This window comes from Physeter macrocephalus, chromosome 12 (assembly GCF_002837175.3).
Source record: "Physeter macrocephalus isolate SW-GA chromosome 12, ASM283717v5, whole genome shotgun sequence".
Classification (NCBI taxonomy): domain Eukaryota; kingdom Metazoa; phylum Chordata; class Mammalia; order Artiodactyla; family Physeteridae; genus Physeter; species Physeter macrocephalus.
The window spans coordinates 60,133,841-60,155,933 of NC_041225.1; the positions used below are offsets into that span (position 1 = coordinate 60,133,841).

Consider the following 22,093-nt stretch of genomic DNA (forward strand, 5'->3'; position numbering starts at 1 on the left):
ATTTGTTTAAAATCATTAGATCTAAACCAACGCAGACCCTAGGTTTTGGAACTGGCTATATGGGAAGAGTAAAAGGCAAGGGTATGACAGCCAGTTAAAACCCCAACAGACAAAGGAACTCTGCTCTATATAGAATTAACAAAGATGATTTGGCTATAGTCATAGTAAAATTTCTGTAGAGAAAAAGTACATTTTTGGTAGAGAAAGAGGTCTTATTTAAATAAAAGGTCTATTAATGTACATTTGCATATATACTTAATGTGAATCCTCTGTTTAGAAGCAATATAGTTGAGTAAACTTTATTTGCAAAGGAGAAATTCATAATATACTTATATGCTGGTAAACCACAAAGCTGGTAAACTCTTAAATAAAAAAAAACACAAAGTAAGTGTTTAACCATTAGACAGCCCAACCATATGAATAGTGAAGAAAGTAAGATATTGGTTTTGATAAATAAGAGCAAAAGGTCATTTACTCAACACAAACCTATTAATGTATTACTTTCCACCAGGGCAGCAGACTTATCTCCATCTCCACATGCAACCCGCTGAGTTTTTAAGTAAGCAGACAGAGATGACGGCAGAGCGTTCTGCCAGATTAAGAAGTTCAGTAGGTAGGAAGCTGTTACACAGTCATATGGTTTGGTGCTTGTGCTGAGCTCCAGTGCTGCCTGGAATAAGCCTTGTAGTTTCTCTGAATCCTAGGATAAAGCAGAGACTCAGTCATTACCACTGAAACATTTCTTTAATTTGAAGGAATAACACATATTTAAAGACAGAGCTTGCCACACAACTGACACTCGATATGAACATTAATTCTCTGAATATAGGTTGGAGTTTTTTTTTTTTTTTTTAGGCTGTGCCAAGTGGCATGCGGGATCTTAGTTCCCCTGCATTGGGAGTTCAGAGTCTTAACCACTGGACCGCCAGGCAAGCCCGGATAAAGCTTTTTTTTTTTTTTTTAAAGTACCTCTTTCTTCAGCAAAAGTATACTTTTTCCTGTAGAAATTCTGCTATGACTATAAGGAGATCATCTTCGTTATTTCTACATAGCCCAGAGTTCTTCTGTATGTCAAGGTTTGTTTTACTGGCAGTCATGCTCCTGCCTTTCTCCCCACCCCCTTCCCATACAGCTAGTTCATGGAGAAAAATACACATACATATGAAAATACAAATTCACCAGGCTGTTCCTGGCAAAGCTCCATGTATATGTCTGAAAAATAAAGAGATAAGATCAACCTCAGAAATTCTGCATTAGAGCTCCCACACCTATATCTCATCTAAACATGCACTCACACAGCCTGTCCTCAAGAAGACAGAGCAAAGGGCAGTTCACTGTAATACGCATGGAAAGGTATGGGGCTGAGGACAGGAGACATGGATCCTAGTCCCAACTCCACAGTTGACAAGTTGCATGTTCACCACTCTGGAACCTAGGGTTTCATTGCTCAACAATATTGATTCTACTAGGATTATCTCATAACTGTCTAATATAAGGGAAAAAATCATTATCTAGGTATACCAATATTTAATAATGTCTTCTAATATCAAATAATAGACTCAAATATCAGCCTATTTCTATTTAAATTCTTTGCTGTTTGCTGTTTAATTTTCTATGACCTAAAAAACTGAAAGACAGTGGCTAAAACTCAAATCTAAATAAATATTAGAAAGAATCAATTAAGCATCTCAACCATTTTTTGTAACTGACAGTTAAGTCCCTAAACTAACTAACCAATTAGTAAGAAACAAAATAAATAGTCTTTGGAATCTAAAAGAGCATCTTTGTTCTATCATCTCAGGTCAATCAAAATATAAAGACCTTGGATATGTAGCTCCACAAGAAAGAAGGGCGAGGGACTAGGTGAGTAGTAAAGTCATATATTAGAAAGATATGCCATCAAAATATGAATATACAGATCCTTAGAGATTAGGCTAGCATTCAAAAAATGTTTTCAAGTTAGCTATATTAAAAAAGTTAATTACATATTACATAGGGTATACCCAAAGAAAGACTTTGAAAATATAATACATAACTAATATTTTAAAATCTTGAATTTAAAATCTTGAATCTGGGACCATTTACTAATACACAAGCCAGACCAGATATATAACTACCAGAATCCTATAGCAAGCCATATGTGCTACTAAGTTTCCTGAATTCTATAAGTTGTGTCTATATACCAAGCATGTGTTTATCAAATTAGATACACAGAGCCCCCCTGAGGGACCTTCATAGTTCATGTAAGGACCAGGTCTTTCATATAGGTGCCATAATATATACCTTTCCCCACTCCAGATACTCTCAAAATACTAGCCAGGAATGAGGCATAGTTATACATATAATACGAAGCTACAGTGTGATGAATGGTAAGAGGCAAGGGTTGGTGGAAGGGGAGATAGAGAAAGAGAAAGCATCTTCTTTAAAAACGCTTATAAAGTACAAAAGTTAGAAGCCTAAGCACCAAAGAAGTTTCTGCTCATCAGGGCACCTGAAAGACCACCAGGACAGGCGGACACTAGGGAGCAACTCTCAATGTGAACCCAAGTCAGAAATGTTTGAGATTTTGCAATGCCATCCAGAAGCAGTGGAAACAGACACCTTAGGCTCTCTGACATGTGCTCCGACAGAATCCCTCTGCATCTACAAACTGCCATGCCTAAACAGAGCTTAATAGCTACAGCCCAGACCATGGCTCAGCTCCCACCCCTAAAGGCTCCCGTGGCCTGTATACAGCTCCAAAAGGAAGCCATAGCAAAGCTCTAAAGCCAGTGACCCGACAGCTGCTGGTGACCTCACTGCCCCAGAATAAGCCTCAAGGGTAGAGCCAAGTACCTGGGCTATGGGGTCTCCTGAAGACCCATCCCCAAGCTTTGCCTTCACCCCTGAGCCCATCTTTGATTCTCACCCTATGGTGGGAAGTGCAAGGCATCAGGAAGAGCATGGGGGCTGGGGATGGGGTAGAACACCCAGGGAGAGAAATGCTGTTAACCTCAAGTACTCTGAGTTTCAGTCTCAGTTTAGCTATTACTTGATGGAAGATCAGAAACATGTTCTCTACCTCATTTACACTAAGCTTCCCAGTCTACTATGCAGGGAGATTATCTAAAAAAAAAATCAAGTTACTGTAAGTGATGTGTTTTGATCGAATATTAACATGTCCAAGGGAACTGGGGAGACCACAGTTAACTGAAATCTACCAATAATCTTGTAAACAATAAAACCTACTGCCTCCTACACCTCCCTTTTTATCAAAACAATTTTTTTAAAAAAAGCAAAGATCACTGATTTGGATTTTGTTTCTCTTACAATATTTCCTCCTTCCCCACTACCCATCCCTACCTTCTCCATTCCACTACCTGCAAGAGGAGAGGTATTAATGATAACTGAAACAGAAGATGTAAGAAGACAGATGCAAAGAGCCTGGACAATCCACAGATTGCTTTAACTGCTACTAAGATAGAAAGTTTTCATGCATACACCAAATTTACACTTACAGAAGAAAAGTCCAAATACCTGAAATTGTACAAATGTTTTTGGTAACTTCATTAGAAGATCAAATGCTAAAATTTTCACTTCTTCAAAAGTGCCAGTTAAACATTCCATTAGCGTTTGGAAACGACCAACATCAATATCATGACTCAGCTGATATACTGTTTGGACTCTACCTAAAAATTTAAAAAAAAAATTTTTTTTAAGTGAACAGAAGGAAAAGGAAATCAACATTTTGAAGTTATTTGGCCAGATTTATAGAAAGTTAGTGTAAGAACGCACACCTTATATTTTACCCACAATAGCGTAAAAAATATTTCCAATAATTTATTTACTAAAACGATAAAATAGTAAGTATTACAATTCTACAAATAGGAAATATTTTTCAATAACCATTAAAAAAAAGTGAAGAATAGTTCATATACAATGTGTTAGTTTCAGGTGTACACCAAAGTGACTCAGATGTATATATTTACTTACACACACACACACACACACACACACACACACACACACACACACACTCCTTTTCAGATTCTTTTCCATTATAGGTTATTACAAGATATTGAATATAGTTCCCTGTGCTACACAGTAGGTCCCTGTTGTTTATCTATTTGATACATAGTAGTATGTATACATTAATCCCAAACTACTAATTTATGCCCCCCCCTGCACCCCACTAGCCCCTTTGCTAACCATAAGTTTTTTTTGTCTCTCTTTCTGTTTTGTAAATAAGTTCATTTGTATCATTTTTTAAGATTCCACATATAATTGACATCATATTTGTCTTTCTCTGACTTCACTTAATATGATAATATCTAGGTTCATCCATGTTGCTGCAAATGGCATTCTTTCTTTCTTTTTTTTTTTTTTTGCAGTACGCGGGCCTCTTACTGTTGTGGCCTCTCCCGTTGCAGAGCACAGGCTCCGGACGTGCAGGCTCAGCGGCCATGGCTCACGGGCCCAGCCTCTCCCATGTCTACATACCCACACACCACATCTTCTTTATTCATTCATTTATTAATGGGCATTTAGGTTGTTTCCATGTCTTGTTATTGTAAACAGTACTGCTGTGAACACTGAGGTATATGTATCTTTTGAATTAGAGTTTTTGTCATTTCCCGATATATGCCCAGGAGTGGGATTGCAGGATCATATGGTAGGTCTATTTTTAGGTTTTAAAGGAATCTCCATACTGTTCTCCATAGTGGCTGCACCAATTTATATTCCCACCAACAGTATAGGAGGGTTCCTTTTTCTCCATACTCTCTCCAGCATTCATTATCTGTAGACCTTTTAATGATGGCCATTCTGACTGGCGTCAGTTGATACCTCATTGTAGTGTTTTTTTTGTTTGTTTGTTTTTTTTGCCACACCACACAGCTTGGGCTTGCAGGATCTTAGCTCCCTGAGCAGGGATTGAACCCAGGCCCCCTGCAGTGGAAGCGCAGAGTCTTAACCACTGGACCGCCAGGGAATTCCCGTTCATTGTAGTTTTGATTTGCATTTCTCTAATTAGCGACACAGAATCTTTTCATGTGTCAGTTGGCCATCTGTATATCTTCTTTGAAGAAATGTCTATTTAGGTCTTCTGCCCATTTTTTGATTGAGCTGTTTTTTTTTTGATATTAAGCTATATGAGCTGTTTGTATATTTTGGAAATTAATCCCTTGTCAGTAGCATCGTTTGCAAATATTTTCTCCCAGTCTGTAGGTTGTCTTTTCATTTTGTTTGTGGTTTCCTTTGTTGTGCAAAAGCTTTTAAGTTTAATTAGGTCCCATTTGTTTATTTGTTTTTATTTCCATTACTCTAGGAGACGGACCCATAAAATATCGCTGCAATTTATGTCGAAGAGTGTTCTGCCAATGTTTTCCTCTAAGAGTTTTATAGTATCCAGTCTTATATTAAGGTCTTTAATCCATTTTGAGTTTATTTTTGTATATGGTGTTAGAGAATGTTCTAATTTCTTTCTTTTACATGTAGCTGTCCGGTTTTCCCAGCACCACTTATTGAAGAGAATGTCTTTTCTCCATGGTATATTCTTTCCTCCTTTGGTGCAGATTAACTGACCATAAGTGCATCGGTTTATTTCTGGGCTTTTTATCCTGTTCCATTGATCTATGTGTCTGTTTTTGCACCAGTACCATACTTTTTTGATGACTGTAGCTTTGTAGTATAGTCTGAAGTCAGGAAAAGTGATTCCTCCAGCTCTGTTCTTTCTCAAGATTGTTTTGGCTGTTTGGGGGTCTTTCGTGTTTTCATACAAACTTAAAAATTTTTTATTCTAGTACTGTGAAAAATGCCATTGGTCATTTGATAGGGATTGCACTGAATCTGTAGATTGCCTTGGGTAGTATGGTCATTTCAACATTATTGATTCTTCCAATCCAAGAACATGGTGTATCTTTCCATCAGTTTGTGTCATCTTCAATTTCTTTCATCAGTGTCTTACAGTTTTGGGGGGTATAGGCCTTTTGCCTACTTAGGTAGGTTTATTCCTAGGTATTTTATTCTTTTTGATGCAATGATAAATGGGATTGTTTCCTTAATTTCTCTTTCTGATATTTCATTGTTTGTGTATAGAAATACAACAGATTTCTGTACATTAATGTTTTATCCTGCAACTTTACCAAATTCATTGATGAGCTCTAGCAGTTTTCAGGTAACATCTTTAGGATTTTCTATGTATAGCAGCATGTCATCTGCAAACAGTAACAGTCTTACTTCTTTTCCAATTTGGATTCCTTTTATTTCTTTTTCTTTTTCTGACTGCTGTGGCTAGGACTTCCAAAACTATGTTGAATAAAAGTGGCGAGAGTGGGCATCCTTGTCTTGTTCCTGATCTTAGAGGAACTGCTTTTTGCGTTTCACCATTGAGTATGATGTTAGCTGTGGGTCCGTCATATATGGCCTTTATTATGTTGAGGTATGTTCTCTCTATGCCTACTTTCTGAAGAGTTTTTACCATAAAAGTTTTACCATAAAAACAAAAGGGGGGAAAATAAGACCTACAAAAACAAATCCAAAACAAATAATAAAATGGCAATAAGAACATAACATATTGGGGCTTCCCTGGTGGCGCAGTGGTTGCGCGTCCGCCTGCCGATGCAGGGGAACCGGGTTCGCGCCCCGGTCTGGGAGGATCCCGCGTGCTGCGGAGCGGCTGGGCCCATGAGCCATGGCCGCTGGGCCTGCACGTCCGGAGCCTGTGCTCCGCAGCGGGAGAGGCCACAACAGAGGGAGGCCCGCATACCACAGAAAAAAAAAAAAAAAAAAAAAAGAACATAACATATCAATAATTACCTTAAATGTAAATGGACTAAATGCTCCAACCAAAAGACACAGACTGGCTGAATGGATACAAAAACAGGACCCATATATATGCTGCCTATGAGAAACTCATACAGATCTAGAGACACATACAGACTGAAAGTGAGGGGATAGAAAAAGGTATTCCACACGAATGGAAATCAAAAGAAAGCCGGAGTAGCAATACTAGCATCAGACAAAATAGACTTTAAAATAAAGACTGTCACAAGAGACAAAGAAGGACACTACATAATGATCAAAGGATCAATCCAAGAAGGAGATATAACAACTGTAAATATATATGCACCCAATATTGGAGCACCTCAATATAAAAGGCAAATGTTAACAGACATAAAAGGAGAAATTGGCAGTAACACAATAATAGTGGGGGACTTTAACACCTCACTTACATCAATGGACAGATTATCCAGACAGAAAATCAATAAGGAAACACAGGACTTAAATGACACATCAGACCAGATGGACTTAATTGATATTTAAAGAGCATTCCATCTGAAAGAAGCAGAGTCCACATTCTTTTCAAGAACACTTGGAACATTCTCCAGGATAAATTACATTCTAGGCCACAAAGCAAGCCTTGGTAAATTTAAGAAAACCGAAATCATATCAAGCATCTTTTCTGACCACAACGTTATAAGGCTAGAAATCAACAAGAAAAAAACTGCAAAATTCAAACACACAGAGGCTAAACAATATGCTACTAAACAACCAATGGATCCCTGAAGAAATCAGAGGAAATCAAAAAATACCTAGAGACAAACGAAAGGAAATAAGTAGTTTTAAAAAATTTGTTTAAAACTATTTCATTCTCTTTCAAAAAGTTATATATTATATACAAGATACCTAAGTTATTTTTCAAATAAACAAGTACAAACAAATAAATTCAGGAATACATCTTTTAAAAAAACCTTCATAAACTTTCTTGTCCTAGAATCCAAAGTCCTACCATGTCTTAGGTGAACTGACATAGAATAATCAATACAATGACATATCCTTTAAATAATTTAAAAATCTGCCTGTTTGATTTGAATCTTATTCAAATACATAGTTTTCCCTAGGCACCCATTCAACCACATGTATTACTTGCACTTAGGTTTGGTTGACTGAAAGAATAAGAGTGGAGGATGGAAGAGGAGGCAGTGATGTAAACAAAACAGAATGTTAGGTCTCCCTCAAATAAATATCTGAGTAGGTGGATTACTCTGCAAATTTCCTATTATAACACAGATAATCATAATTGATGGATAAGTTGAGGTATCTGCATTGCCCACAGTCTATTATAAGAATACTACCTCCAGTTTTTTGTTTTAATAAAGATTGACTGTTACTTATTAAAAAAAAGGTTAAAATTACTATCAATATGGAATAATCATTTCAGTGTTTAATATACAAATGTGTGAACAGGTTGATTTTTTTAAAGTAACATTTAAATTATCAACCATTGAAATAAACGATTATATTTATTGAAGAAAAAAAAAAAGACATATCCTAATACCATTCCTGGGCATCAAAAGTAAAGAAGGAATCTTTTTGCCATTCAGGCAAAAAGTTCAATTCATCTACAATGTGGAAAAAATCAGGCTGGCTTCACTCTTTGCCACAGCAGTATGTAGTGCTACAAGAGAGTGGAGCAATGCTTACCAAATCCTTAGGGAGAAAAGGGGTGATGAAAATCTACATATCAAGATCCCATTCCAGTATCAAGTATAAGAGCAATATAAACATTTTTGAATGTGCAAGAAATTAAGAACTACATTTTCCCAAAAACTCTTCTCAAAAAAAGATGAATTTCAACCAACAAAGAAATTAACAGAAAAACTATCACTAAAGAATGATGACAGGGCTTCCCTGGTGGCGCAGTGGTTGCGCGTCCTCCTGCCGATGCAGGGGAACCGGGTTCACACCCCGGTCTGGGAGGATCCCACATGCCACGGAGCGGCTGGGCCCGTGAGCCATGGCCGCTGGGCCTGTGCGTCCGGAGCCTGTGCTCCGCAACGGGAGAGGCCACAACAGTGATGACAGTCACCAAATCTATTTAATTCTTAAGGCTACGACTAAACCTATGGGAATAATGGATTTCATAGCAGGACGTGAAGAACCTTTAACATTTAACGAATTAACCCCTTGTAATACCTGAAAACATTTCTATGCTTAATTAGAGGAATGTTGCTCAATATAAATCAGCATGTGAGTTCATTTAATCTTAACTCGCAAGTTAGTCCAACCCTGTGAAATTCATAGGGCAAGCAAATGAAGTTTTTGTCACTTCAACCACACCTCTGCTCAAATCTGCCTCTTCTTTTCCAATTCGGACACCTTTCATTTCTTTTTCTTGCCTAATTCCTCTGGCTAAAACTTCTGGTACAACGGTGAATAGCAGCACTGAAAGTGAGCATCTGTGTCTTGCTCCTGATCATAGGGGAGGGGCTTTTGGTCTTTCACCATTGAATATGGTGTTGTCTATGGGCTTTTCATGAATGTCCTTTATCATACTGAGGAAGTTCTCTTCTATTCCTAGTTTGCTAAGTGTTTATTTGTCTAAAAGGGTGTGGAATTCTGTCAATACTTTTTCTGCATTGAGATTATCATGGTTTTTTTTCTTTTGTTTTAATGTGGTGTATTACATTTACTATATTTTCTTATGCTGAAACACCCTTGCGTTCCTGGGATAAATTCCACTTAGTTAGTCATGGTATATAATACTTTTAATATGCTGTTGGATTTGGTTTTCTAGCATTTTCTTGAGAATTTATGCACCTATATTCATAAAAGATACAGCTGTAGTTTTCTTTTCTTGTGGTATCAGAGTGATGCTGGCTTCATAGAATGAGTTAGGAAATGTTCCTCCCTCTCCAATTTTTTTGAAGTTTGAGAAGGAATGGCATTAATTCTTCTTTAAATGTTTGGCAGAATATACCAATGAAGCCACTCCCCTTGGACTTTTGCGGAGAGCTTTTCTTTTGAGAGGCTTTTGACTCCATCTCTTTATTTGTTATAGGTCTGTTCAAATTTTCTACTTCTTGAGTCAGCAATTTGTATATTACTAGGAATTTGCCCATTTCAGGTAGGTTACCTAATTTATTAGAAATACAATATAATTGTTCGCAGTACTGTCTTATAATCTTTTTTATTTCTGTAAGGTCAGTAGAAATGTCTCTACTTTTATTTCTGATTTTAGTGATTTACATCTTTTTTTTATTCTTAGTATAGCTAAAACTTTGTCAATTTTGTTGATCTTAAAAAAAAAACAACTTCTGGTTTTGCTGATTCTCTGTATTGTTTTTCTATTCTCTATTTCATTTATCTCCATTCTAATCTTTATTACTTCTTTCTTTCTGTAGCTGTGGGGTAAGTGTTCTCTTCTTTTTCTAATTCCATGAGGTGTAAAGTTAGGTTATTGATTTGAGATCTTTTTTTCTTACTTAATGTAGGCATTTACAGTTATATAAATCTCTCTATTAGCACTGCTTTTGCTTCATCCTATAAGTTTTGGTAAGTTGTGTTTTTGTTTTCTTTCCTCTCAAAGTATTTTCTAATTTCCCCTTTGACCCATTGGTTAGTTAAGAGCTCTGCTCAAATTGGAAGCCTTCTCTGACACCATTGTATGAAAGAGCTATTACTCCCAAACTCCCAGGCACTCTATACTTCCCTGTACTTTTCTTCTTGAAATATTTTTTCATACTACTTATCTCCATCTGAAATTCTACATATCACTTGTTGACTTACTTAGTCTATCTTCACTAAAGTCTAAGCTCTAAAATGGGAAGCACTCTGTTTTGTATACTGTGTATCCCTGGCGCTAAATAAATTATTTGTTGAACAAACCCTTTTAATCTAATTGTGGAATCCAATTTTTCACCATGAATACTGTGACATTTTATTCCAAATGGGAAAGATGCATGTGGCTTATTCTTCTTGAACTAGGACATACTTGAAGAAAGGCAAAAGCCATTTTAACTAATCCCAAATCACAGTCTTTCTATAAAATAATATAAAAACCTACATTAGTATTCTTGAGATAAAGATGAAGAATGAGTTTACATTTCCCATCCCGTATTTTTCAGTCATGCTTCTTTAGCCTCCTTTACAGTTAATGGGTACAGTATGGTTCGCTCTATTTACATTACTTCCCAGTTGTTTAATTAACATCATTACTGTGCCCTTAGTCACTGCCCAATTATACATGACTCATTCATTAGAAAGATGACACAGGTTTTTCACTTTTAAAGTATATTTAAATATATTAAACTATTCTCTCAATTGAAAAATTACCAGTATAATTCAGCCTAGATATTTCCCATACACCTAGGTGTAACTATAAATATAGGAATGCACAGAAAACTTTTTGTTAAATGGATAATCAATCACTCTCAGGTAAAACCTTATTTTCTAAATTCAGTTGTAGTACCACTGAAATTCCCTAAACTGATGGGTACTCCTGTATTCATTTTCTGTGGATGCTGTAACAAATTACCATGACCTTGGTGGCTTAAAACCACAGAAATCTATTTTCTCACAGTTCTGGAAGCCAGAAGTCTGAAATCAAGGTGTCTGTAGGGCCATGCTCTCTCTCAAGTCTCTAAGGGAGAATTCATTCCTTGTCTCTTTCAGCTTCTGGTGGCTGCCAGCATTCCCTGGCTTATAGCCACAGCATGCCAATCTCTATCACCACTGTCACAATGACTCCTCCTTTTCTTTTTGTCACATTTCCCTCTGCCTCCCTCTTACAATGCCACTTGCAATGGCATTAAGGCCCATCCAGATAATCCAAGATTATCTCATTTTAAGATCTTTAACTTAATCATATCTACAAAAACCCCTAAATAAGTAAGGTTTAAATAAGTAAGGTTCACATTCATGAGTTCTAAGGATTTGGTATGGGTTTCTTCTGGAGGTCATTTTTTGTCCTACTACACTTACTTAATCAGGTGATCCAATTTATCAAGAATAACGGGACAAACTAACATCATGTATCTCCTGTTATCATGCCCTGAGAAAGAAACTACATCACCTAGGCAGTATTCCTGCCAAAAATGCATAACCTGAATCAAGTCATAAGGAAACAATCAGACAAACCCAAACTGAGATACATTCTTCCAAAATGTTAATGTCATGAAATAAGAAAATTTCCAAATCGAAAGAGGCTCAAGACGCATAACAATTAAATGCAATGTGTGATCTTAGACTGGTTCCTGGATTGTGGGGGAAAAATTTTTTTCTACAAAGAGCCACTTATTAGGACAACTGGTACAATTTGAATATGGATTGTATATTAGATAACAACATTGTATCAACATTGATTCCTGAATTTGATCATTGTGTTATGGTTAGAAAATTAATGAGAGGGCTTCCCTGGTGGCACAGTGGTTAAGAATCTGCCTGCCAATGCAGGGGACACGGGTTCGAGCCCTGGTTCAGGAAAATCCCACACGCCGCGGAGCAGCTAAGCCCATGCGCCACAACTACTGAGCCTGCGCTCTAGAGCCCACGAGCCACAACTACTGAACCCGAGTGCCACAACTACTGAAGCCCAAGCGCCGAGAGCCCATGCTCCACAACAAGAGAAGCCACCACAACGAGAAGCCCACGTACCGCAACGAAGAGTAGCCCCCTCTCTCCGCAACTAGAAAAAAGCCCGCGCGCAGCAATGAAGACCCAACGCAGCCAAAATTAAATAAATAAATTTTTTAAAGAAAGAAAATTAATGAGAGAGAAACAGTGAGGTAAAGCAAATATAGCAAAAGAATAATTTATGAATCTAAGTAGAGGGTTTGTGGCTGAACTATTCTTGAAATTTTGTTGTTAGTTTATTCACTGAACTATTCTTGAAACTTTGCTGTTAGTTTCAACTTTTTCAAAACAAAAACTTGAATGAAATGGTTTTCTTCAAATGAAGCAAGTCTGTATTAACAGCAAATAACTGCCAAAAAATTATACTTTGACTAAAAATTTAAACTAAAAAAAAAAAAAAAATCCACCTATAGTGTAAAGCTTCCTGGTCCTTTGGCCATTCCCTCCAAAAGAGCAGTACATTTTCCTGTTTGTCCACCGTCAAGGAAGACTGAGCACAAACAACTCATCATTAAAATACACATACATTCATGTATGGAGATAAAAAGAATCATTTCTTGTCAAAAAGGAAAATAAGGGCTTCCCCGGTGGCGCAGTGGTTGGGAATCCACCTGCCAATGCAGGGGACACGGGTTCGAGCCCTGGTCCGGGAAGATCCCACATGTTGCGGAGCAGCTGAGCCCTGTGCACCACAACTACTGAGCCTGCGCTCTAGAGCCCGTGAGCCACAATTGCTGAAGCCCGTGCATCTGGAGCCCGTGCTCCACGGCGGGAGAGGCCACTGCGATGAGGGGCCCATGCGTGCAGCGAAGAGTAGCCCCCGCTAGCGGCAACTAGGGAAAGCCTGTGTGCATTAATGAAGACGCAACACAGCCAAAAATAAATAAATTTTTTTAAAAACTTTAAAGAAAAAAAAAGGAAAATAAAACAACGCAAAGAAAGAAGTTAAATATTCATCCTGTTGAGTACCCCACAGAGGAGATACAAAGGGTATGATTAAACCAGAATGCCTGGAAATGACATCTTTATATTGTCATTCCAAAACCAGATTCAGACTTATGAAACAGACAGCATATAAGGGAAACCACATTTAAACCACAGAGACTCACTGAGGAATGTTATACATAAGAGAAACTATTATTATTTTAATTTTTTAAACTTAGAGAACAGATTGGGCACTATCCTAACATAGCAACATACAAATTAGGGGAGTGAGGGCAGCAACTCATCTCATAATAAGCATAATCCATGAAAACTCTAGTTTCGGGTCAGCAAATAACAATCACTGAAAAGTTTCTCTCCCTTATGCCCCTTACTGGCAAATTGAATTATGTCCAAATAAGAATTATATAATGAGACTAACACCTCCGATAAGAATCTAAACAAAAGACAACAAACCTGAAACTTCAAGTAAAACAAAATATTGAAAAAGTATGTTTTGCAAGAAAACAAATACTTTCCCCAAACATGATTGAAAACTTACCTTCTGGCACAGGAAAAACTTCAGCTATTGAGCCTAAAATGGTTAAAGCTGAAAATCTAGTTGGGTAGGAAGAGCCAGGAAACAATGCTTCAAAAAGACTGTTGCAAATGGATGACATGAAATTCTAAAAGAAAAAAATTACAGTAAGTATAATTGAGCTAACTCACAATAGGTTATCTTGAAAGTATCACTACTATTACTCTGAAGAGTGAATTTTTTTCTAATTTAGAGAGAAAAGATTTTTTAAAACAATACTAGTTGTTCACTTTGCTTGACAATTCAGATTGGCACCCTTGACCATGAGCTCATGACTTCAGTGAACCCTATCTTTGTAGAGTCAACAAGAAGTACGGAAGAAAATGAAAACACTAATTTAAAAAGATATGGGTGCCCCCATGTTCACTGCAGCATTATTTACAAGAGTCAAGATATAGAAACAACATAAGTGTCCAAGGATGGATAAACAGATAAATAAATCAGACAGAAAAAGACAAAGACTTAATGATCTCTCTTTTATATAGAATTACAAAATTAAAAACAAAAACAAAAACCAACCTCACAAATACAGAGAACAGACTGGTGGTTGCCAGGGGTCGGGTTGGGGAGGATTTGGAAAAATGGGTGAATAGAGTCAAAAGATACAAACTTCCAGGTATAAAATAAAATACATAGGCCATGGGATGTAATGTACAGTAGAGTGACTATAGTTAATACTACTACATTGTATATTTGAAAGTTGCTAAGAAAAAAACCTTTTTCTAACTTTGTATGGTAACAAATGTTAACCAGACTTAATGTGGTAATCATGTCCTATGTCTAACCACTGTGTTGTACACCTGAAACTATTATGTCAATTATACCTGATTTAAGTTAAAAAAAAAAAAAAAAAAAAAAAAACAAAAAGTACAATTCTAAATGTAGTCCAGACCAGAAAAAACATTTTTCTGGTGAAAACATGATCCATTCTGCCCTGACTTGTGTTAAAGTTGTATGAATATTGATTTTCTTCACCAGAAGCATTCAGGCATCAAAGGTATATATACTTTTTTTGAAAGTTTTAAAATGACCAAAGACATATCCAATATGTACTATTTGATAAATACTTGATATCTGGCTATAATGACATATTTCATGACAAAGATTCCACTGCGAGTTCCACGGCATGTGGGATCTTAGTTCCCCAATGAGGGATCGAAATTGTGTCCCCTGCATTGGAAGACAGATTCTTAACCACTGGACCACCAGGGAAGCCCCCAGACAGAGGAAATGAATAATGGGAAATTCCACAGCTATTCCACTGTCTTCTATCTGCCTCTCTGAGACTCCTATTCTACCTTTCTGTTTATACAAATGATTAGAAATGAAAACTTTTAGTAAAATGCAATAAAAAAAAGCAATGTGGGAAATAGCTTATCCAGGATAAAGTCTTCTTCCTCTAATTAAAAATAATAATAATAATTTCTCCATAAGACCAAAGGAAAAACATATAAGGAAAAGCTGTGATTCTCAAGCCTCTCATACACTGCTATGCCCTGACAACATATATTTGTAACTAAGCAGCATATAAGCAGCCCTAGTCCCAACCGTCTTTACATAGGATTCCTGCATTCATTTCCTTGGTCAAGGACATACAATCTTGGGATTTATCCTGTAGGCCCTTACAAGCCCTAAATAAGAGTTTACTAGTTTATTAATTCTATTGGGTTTCAAAGGAATAGGGTAGTTATTGAAAATATCTTAGTTAAACTAGTGTTAATTATAAATGAGTAGTATAGTATTCACATTAAATGGCAACAAGTTCATCCTTTAAGATTTATCTTATCCTAACTGCAGTGTCAATTGTATTTTCAGATATAGTTGTTCTTTTCCTCAACCAGACTGTAACCACAATGGAGGCAGGAACCACAATTTAGACATTTATGTCCTGAACACACTGTACTACACACATAGTAAGGGCTCAATATATGCTCTAGTCCCTTTTAATGGCCCTTGGTGAGGATTCCAGATACCAAGGCCTAGCATTCAAAACTCTCTGCTACCCATCCCCAAACTGATTTTCTAACTCATTTACCATTATTCAATTCCTCTGTCCGGGGACTTCCCTGGTGGTCCAGTGGTTAAGAATCTGTCTTCCAACACAGGGGACACGAGTTCGATCCCTCATTGGGGAACTAAGATCCCACATGCCGTGGAACTCGCGTGCTGCAACAACTGAGCCCGAGCGCCCTAGAGCCCAAGTGCCACAACTAGAGACCATGTACTCTAGAGCCCACATACCACAATGAGAGAGAAGCCTGCACACTGCAACAAAGAGCCTGTGCACTGCAACGAAAGATCCTGCATGCCGCAACTAAGACCCGACACAGCCAAATAAATAAATAAATAAATATTTTTTTTTAAAAAAAACAAATAGTTAAAAAAAAAAAAAAAAAGGACTCTGCTTCCAATGCAAGGGGCATGGGTTTGATCCCTCGTCGGGGAACTAAGATCCCACATACTGTGGGGCGTGGCCAAAAAAAAAAATCCTCTGTCCCTCAAGTATCTTATATGTCATTAATACTAGTGAATTCACCATTCCCCAAATTTTCCCTGTACTCTCTTACCTCCAAGCCTCCCCTCAAGCTGGTACTAGGGAAGAAACTATTCCGATTTGGTTGTCCAGAGCAGATCTGGATTGTAGTCAGGCTCTACCACTTCCTGGCTGAGGACCCTTGGATAATTTGCTCATTCAACTTTTCCAAGCTTCACTTATCTCACTTGTTAAGTGAGGATAATAATGCCTAGCCCACAGTTTCGTCATTAAAGATTAAAGGAGAACACGGATATAAAGCATTTTATACTTGAAAGTACTCTAGCTAACATATTTTTAAGTACTCTAGCTATTATTGAGGTATGAAATAATCTCCTTCACTAGACTAGAAGACACCTTTTCCCACTCATAGCCTTCTCTTCTCCCAGCACTTAGTCTGTTGACTGGCACTGAGTCCACCACACACCACACGTGACACCCACTATTCTAATGACGATGATACAACAGTTCCGAAGTTGCAACCTCCAAAAGCCACAAGAGCCTACAGGTGGGAGAAAATATCAGAACTATGAGACTGACTCAGATCAAGACTCTAAAGGACTAGTTTTCAAAAAATATATATTCATAAGCAAAATGAAGAAACCATGCATACATGAAAATTCAGAATGTCAAACCACAAAATCAGTTTTGTGTTTCTAAGTACCTAATTGAGATTTCACAAATGTCATTTCATCCTCTGCAAAAAGAAGCAAGGTGTTTCTGAGATCATCTAGCAATGATCTAAAAAGGGCTAAAATATAACGGTTACACACACACACAGTAAATGCTCTATATATACTGTAGTTACTTTTAATGATGCCCAGGAAGGCTTTTTAGAGTGATTTAGAGTTTGCAAAGAACACTTCTTGTTTAATCCTCAAAACCAACCTTTTCAGAGAGGTTACTCATCCCACTTATAGCTAAGTAGACTCATGAAAGTACGCCAAGTAGTCACTGGCAGAATTGTTACTAATCATGTCCTTCAATTTTAGGTTGTGACTTTCTCATCTTTTGTTGTTGAGATTTTACGAAGGTGAAGCTGATTTCAGCCTTTGTATAGGAATGCTCTTCTTTAAATGATTTTTAACCTTTAGTAGGTAGTAAGTAGAGCATGGTTCCAATATATCATTTATTATACTTGTTTCCCTAAATGAAATAAAATAGATGAGCTCTGTCCTCTATCTGGGTCTTAGGAGAAAATAAGCATCTGCTTCTGAGAGGAAAGATTTGGGGTAAGAAACCAGTGAAAAGCTCATTCTGTTCTGATGGGACAGAAATTGAAGGTTGTCAAGCTGAGCCCTGGCCCAGACTGGAGCTGCTATATCTGGGGATCCATCCATGACATTAACCTGGTGCCCTGAAATCCAGTCCTATTCTTCAAGTTCACTCCAAAACAGGATAGAGAGGAAGCTCTGTAACTGGACCATGGGCCAGGAGTCACAAACATCAAGCCACTGTTAAGTCATGTTAGACGAAAGGGGAAACAGGCTCAGATGCAGCAGTCATCTACCACGGGGAGGGGTGGAGGAATCAGGGCTGCCAATTACCTTTTTTTAAAGCACTAAATTCATCTGGTTCACAAAAGCTGTAAAACATTGAGGTTAGCTCATTAATGTTATTCTTTTTTTTAAAGACATCTTTATTGGAGTATAATTGCTTTACAATAGTGTGTTAGTTTCTGCTTTATAACAAAGTGAATCAGCTATACATATACATATATCCTCACATCTCCTTGCTCTTGCGTCTCCCTCCCACCCTCCCTATCCCACCCCTCTAGGTGGTCACAAAGCACCAAGCTGATCTCCCTGTGCTATGCGGTTGCTTCACACTAGCTATCTATTTTACAATTGATAGTGTATATATGTCCATGCCACTCTCTCACTTTGTCCCAGCTTACCCTTCCCCCTCCCCGTGTCCTCAAGTCCATTCTCTACATCTGAGTCTTTATTCCTGTCCAGTCCCTAGGTTCTTCAGAACAATTTTTAATTTTTTTAGATTCCATATATGTGTGTTAGCATATGGTATTTGTTTTGTGTCTTTCTGACTTACTTCACTGTGTATGACAGTCTCTAGGTCCATCCACCTCACTACAAATAACTCAATTTCATTTCTTTTTATGGCTGAGTAATATTCCATTGTATATATGTGCCACAACTTCTTTACCCATTCATCTGTCGATGGACACTTAGGTTGCTTCCATGTCCTGGCTATTGTAAATAGAGCTGCAATGAACATTGTGGTACATGAGTGCAAAAGGGTTCTCTTTTCTCCACACCTTCTCCAGCATTTATTGTTTGTAGATTTTTTGATGATGGCCATTCTGACTGGTGTGAGGGGATACCTCATTGTAGTTTTGATTTACATTTCTCTAATGATTAGTGGTGTCGAGCATCCTTTCATGTGTTTGTTGGCAATCTGTATAACTTCTTTGGAGAAATGTCTATTTAGGTTGTTTGCCCATTTTTGGATTGGGTTGTTTGTTTTTTTGATATTGAGCTGCATGAGCTGCTTGTAAATTTTGGAGAGTAATCCTTTGTCAGTTGCTTCATTTGCAAATATTTTCTCCCATTCTGAGGGTTGTCTTTTCATCTTGTTTATGGTTTCCTTTGCCGTGCAAAAGCTTTTAAGTTTCATTAGGTCCAATTTGTTTATTTTTGTTTTTATTTCCATTTCTCTAGGAAGGTGGGTCAAAAAGGAGGTGGGTCAAAAAGGATCTTGCTGTGATTTATGTCATAGAGTGTTCTGCCTATGTTTTCCTCTAAGAGTTTTACAGTGTCTGGCCTTACATTTAGGTCTTTAATCCATTTTGAGTTTATTTTTGTGTATGGTGTTAGAGAGTGTTCTACTTTGATTCTTTTACATGTAGCTGTCCAGTTTACCCAGAATGTTATTCTATAACAGACTTCAAGTACAGCACTGGTTCCGCAACTCAGGCTACCTTAAGAGAAGTTCCAAAGCACTAGAAAGAATATGTAAAACCCAGCTTGAAGGAAAAAAGCACAGAAATACTATTCACCAAGAGTATTTACTTCTCTTTAATGTTTATTCAAAATTGTTTTAGGTTTCTTAAAAATCTGTATATCTAGAAATCTATCACCTACCTTATATTGCTGTAAAGATACAGAAGGGTGCTGTCTGGTTAACTCACTCTCTGGTTCATGTTTGGATTTACTTTGTTCCAGTTTATAAAGTACCTGAGAACTTTCCTGTATCCTACAAAACAACTTCGAGGAGAAGAAAAATGAAGCATACATGAGCCACATTAACCTTAAACATCAGCTTGAAAGGCAAAGGAAGAACTTTCTAAATTCTTTAGACTAAAACTTCAGGCAAGGGGAGTACTGGTTTTTAAACTCAATATTTAAACAGTGTTTCTTTTTGACAGAAAATTAACCTTTACATTTTAAAAACCAAAAACCAAATATTACTGCTAATCAGAATCCACAGTCATAAAGCCACAGTTCTATTTCCCTTAGGTGGGCATGAACCTAAAGATGATATACTACTCACTTCTACTCTCTACCAACTCTTCACCCCAGAAGTGTGTCAGGTGATTAATTCAAGCTGAATTATTCAATAATGACCATTTCTTGAGGCACTTACAGGAACGATAAAAATACAAAGACATCCTTCCTCCTCTTACTAAAAGTTTTCTTAAAATACCTTATACCCTGAAAACTCCAGTGCTAGATTTTTTTTTTTCCTTTCAAAAAAAGAGTTCAAGGATGATTTATTACACCCAAGTGAAAGGACTTTTCACTCTGGATTTTAACCCCAAATATAAACTTTATGGAATCACAGAACAAAGCGTTCACAGAAGGGCCACGAATTGCTGTGGTAGTCCAATCCCATGACCCTTATTCCCACACTCTCCTTGGATCTGGGCTCTTTTTAAAAATAATTCCAGAGCAAAGTTCACCACTTTCCTACACTTTCTGAAGAGAAATTTCACCTTTTTAAGAAGAGAACAAATCTGTTGCCGCACTCCTGGAGACTGACTGTTAAGATTGTATGTGATAAAGAACTGAATGCACTCCATTTCTTCTGTGGAAACAATTTCTGTGCTTCGATTACTTTCACAAAGCAAGCCTAATGTATCGATCCGTACCTAAGATACACCAAGCAATAAAATGTTAATTTTTCAATGAAATAAGCAAAGCCTAAACCACTTGACGGGTTTAATTATTCACACAGGCTACCCAAGGTGGGGGGGGGGGGGAGGTAAACCTCAGTTTACCCATGTGTACTTCAGAAAGGTTCCATAATCCCAAAGTTCCTGTGGTTATTTCCTATAAAATTATTTTATTAAATGTGTAAATTGGGTATTTTATTAAAGTAAAAAATCTTAGAGATTCTTATTCCACAGTAATGCTCAACTTCATTCTTTTTTCTCAGTGACCACTCTGCCCCAGGACCACATCATCTCACTCTCCAAATACTGTCTTGAACATCTCACTGGTTTCTTTTTGCTCCCGCTCTGGAAACTCATCTCTGTTTCCATTCATGCCACTTCCTGGCTGAAGGCAGAGTGGCTCTGCTTCCCAGTTACCAACTGGATAAAATCTGAAGTCTTCAACCAAGCATTGGAGGCTTCCATAAAATGGACAAAATACTCCACTCCTGCCAAACGATGTCTTTAGTCACCCTTCAGCCCTTGTTTACTGTGTCCTTCCATTTTGAGTAGGTGCCAGTGCTTCCCCTCCTCAGATCACATTTATCACTTTCCTACTCAACCACCATCTACACTCAGATCAATCTCTTCTTCTAAGCTTCCCCAGTCTTTATGCATAAAGGTACACTTGTAGCTGCATTGTCTTCTAAGAGTTTCCAGTTGTCTTATGCAGGTTTCCTTATTCTCTCAACTAAACTTTAAGTAGCCTGAGTGCAATGTCTATACTTTTCCCTTTCTATTCATCCTTCTTATGGAGCCCTTAAAACAGTGCTGGGCATAATGTAGGGGCTTCTATATCACACTGTTAAGTGAATAAATGAATCAGGGATCTACCGCATGTATGAATTCCCAGTTATTTTGTTTACTTACTTGGCAGTGCTGATGAATTAAGCCTTGCTTTATTCTTGCACTGGACACAAGGTCCCTCCAGGCATCAGTTGCAGATTGAAGATGTCCATGAGCTCTAGCTGTTCGTAGACAAGCCATCAAAGCGCCCAGAGCCCCTCTGCTGTCATAAGACCCTAAGGATGGAAAAGATTACTATTGGCTCAAAACACAGTAACAAAGAGCATCACTGTGCTATTTAAAAACTACAAAATTCACATGTTTCCAATTAACATTTCAAGAAACAAAAATCATATTTTAAGCTAAATTCTAATATGAATTAGTGTTTCTATTATAAAATCATTATTTAAAAGGATTTAATAGTTCTTAAATCAATAATTTCAGTAAGCATAATCCACTTATTGTTAACTTAAAAAAATCATAATTTTTGGCTGATATTTTTACCTTTCCTTTGGCAGAAAATAGACCATCAAGTCAATCAGGAAAAAAATCAAGTGAAGAAATATTTAAAACAATAAAAATAACTAAAATGACTTTCAGCCGAAAATAGGAAAAACACTTCAGTGGCTAAAGACCATTATTTCTCTAAAAACAAACACTGAACCTCTCTGTATATTTTGGAGTTACTGTT

General features: G+C 37.3%; 1 protein-coding gene across 6 annotated transcripts in view; it reads right to left on the minus strand.

Moving 5' to 3' along the window:
* The window catches only part of THADA (THADA armadillo repeat containing), a 305,797-nt gene that overhangs the window by 257,656 nt on the left and 26,048 nt on the right, over positions 1 to 22,093 (minus strand). For all 6 annotated transcript variants that reach the window (XM_007128982.4, XM_028496748.2, XM_007128981.4 and 3 more), the window contains 6 exons: positions 21,487 to 21,638; positions 20,398 to 20,553; positions 19,547 to 19,669; positions 13,877 to 14,000; positions 3,517 to 3,668; positions 487 to 700 (listed from right to left, as the gene is read on the minus strand). In XM_007128982.4, the coding sequence (XP_007129044.2) occupies positions 487 to 700; positions 3,517 to 3,668; positions 13,877 to 14,000; positions 19,547 to 19,669; positions 20,398 to 20,553; positions 21,487 to 21,638 (921 nt within the window). The remainder of the gene's footprint in view (positions 1 to 486; positions 701 to 3,516; positions 3,669 to 13,876; positions 14,001 to 19,546; positions 19,670 to 20,397; positions 20,554 to 21,486; positions 21,639 to 22,093) is intronic.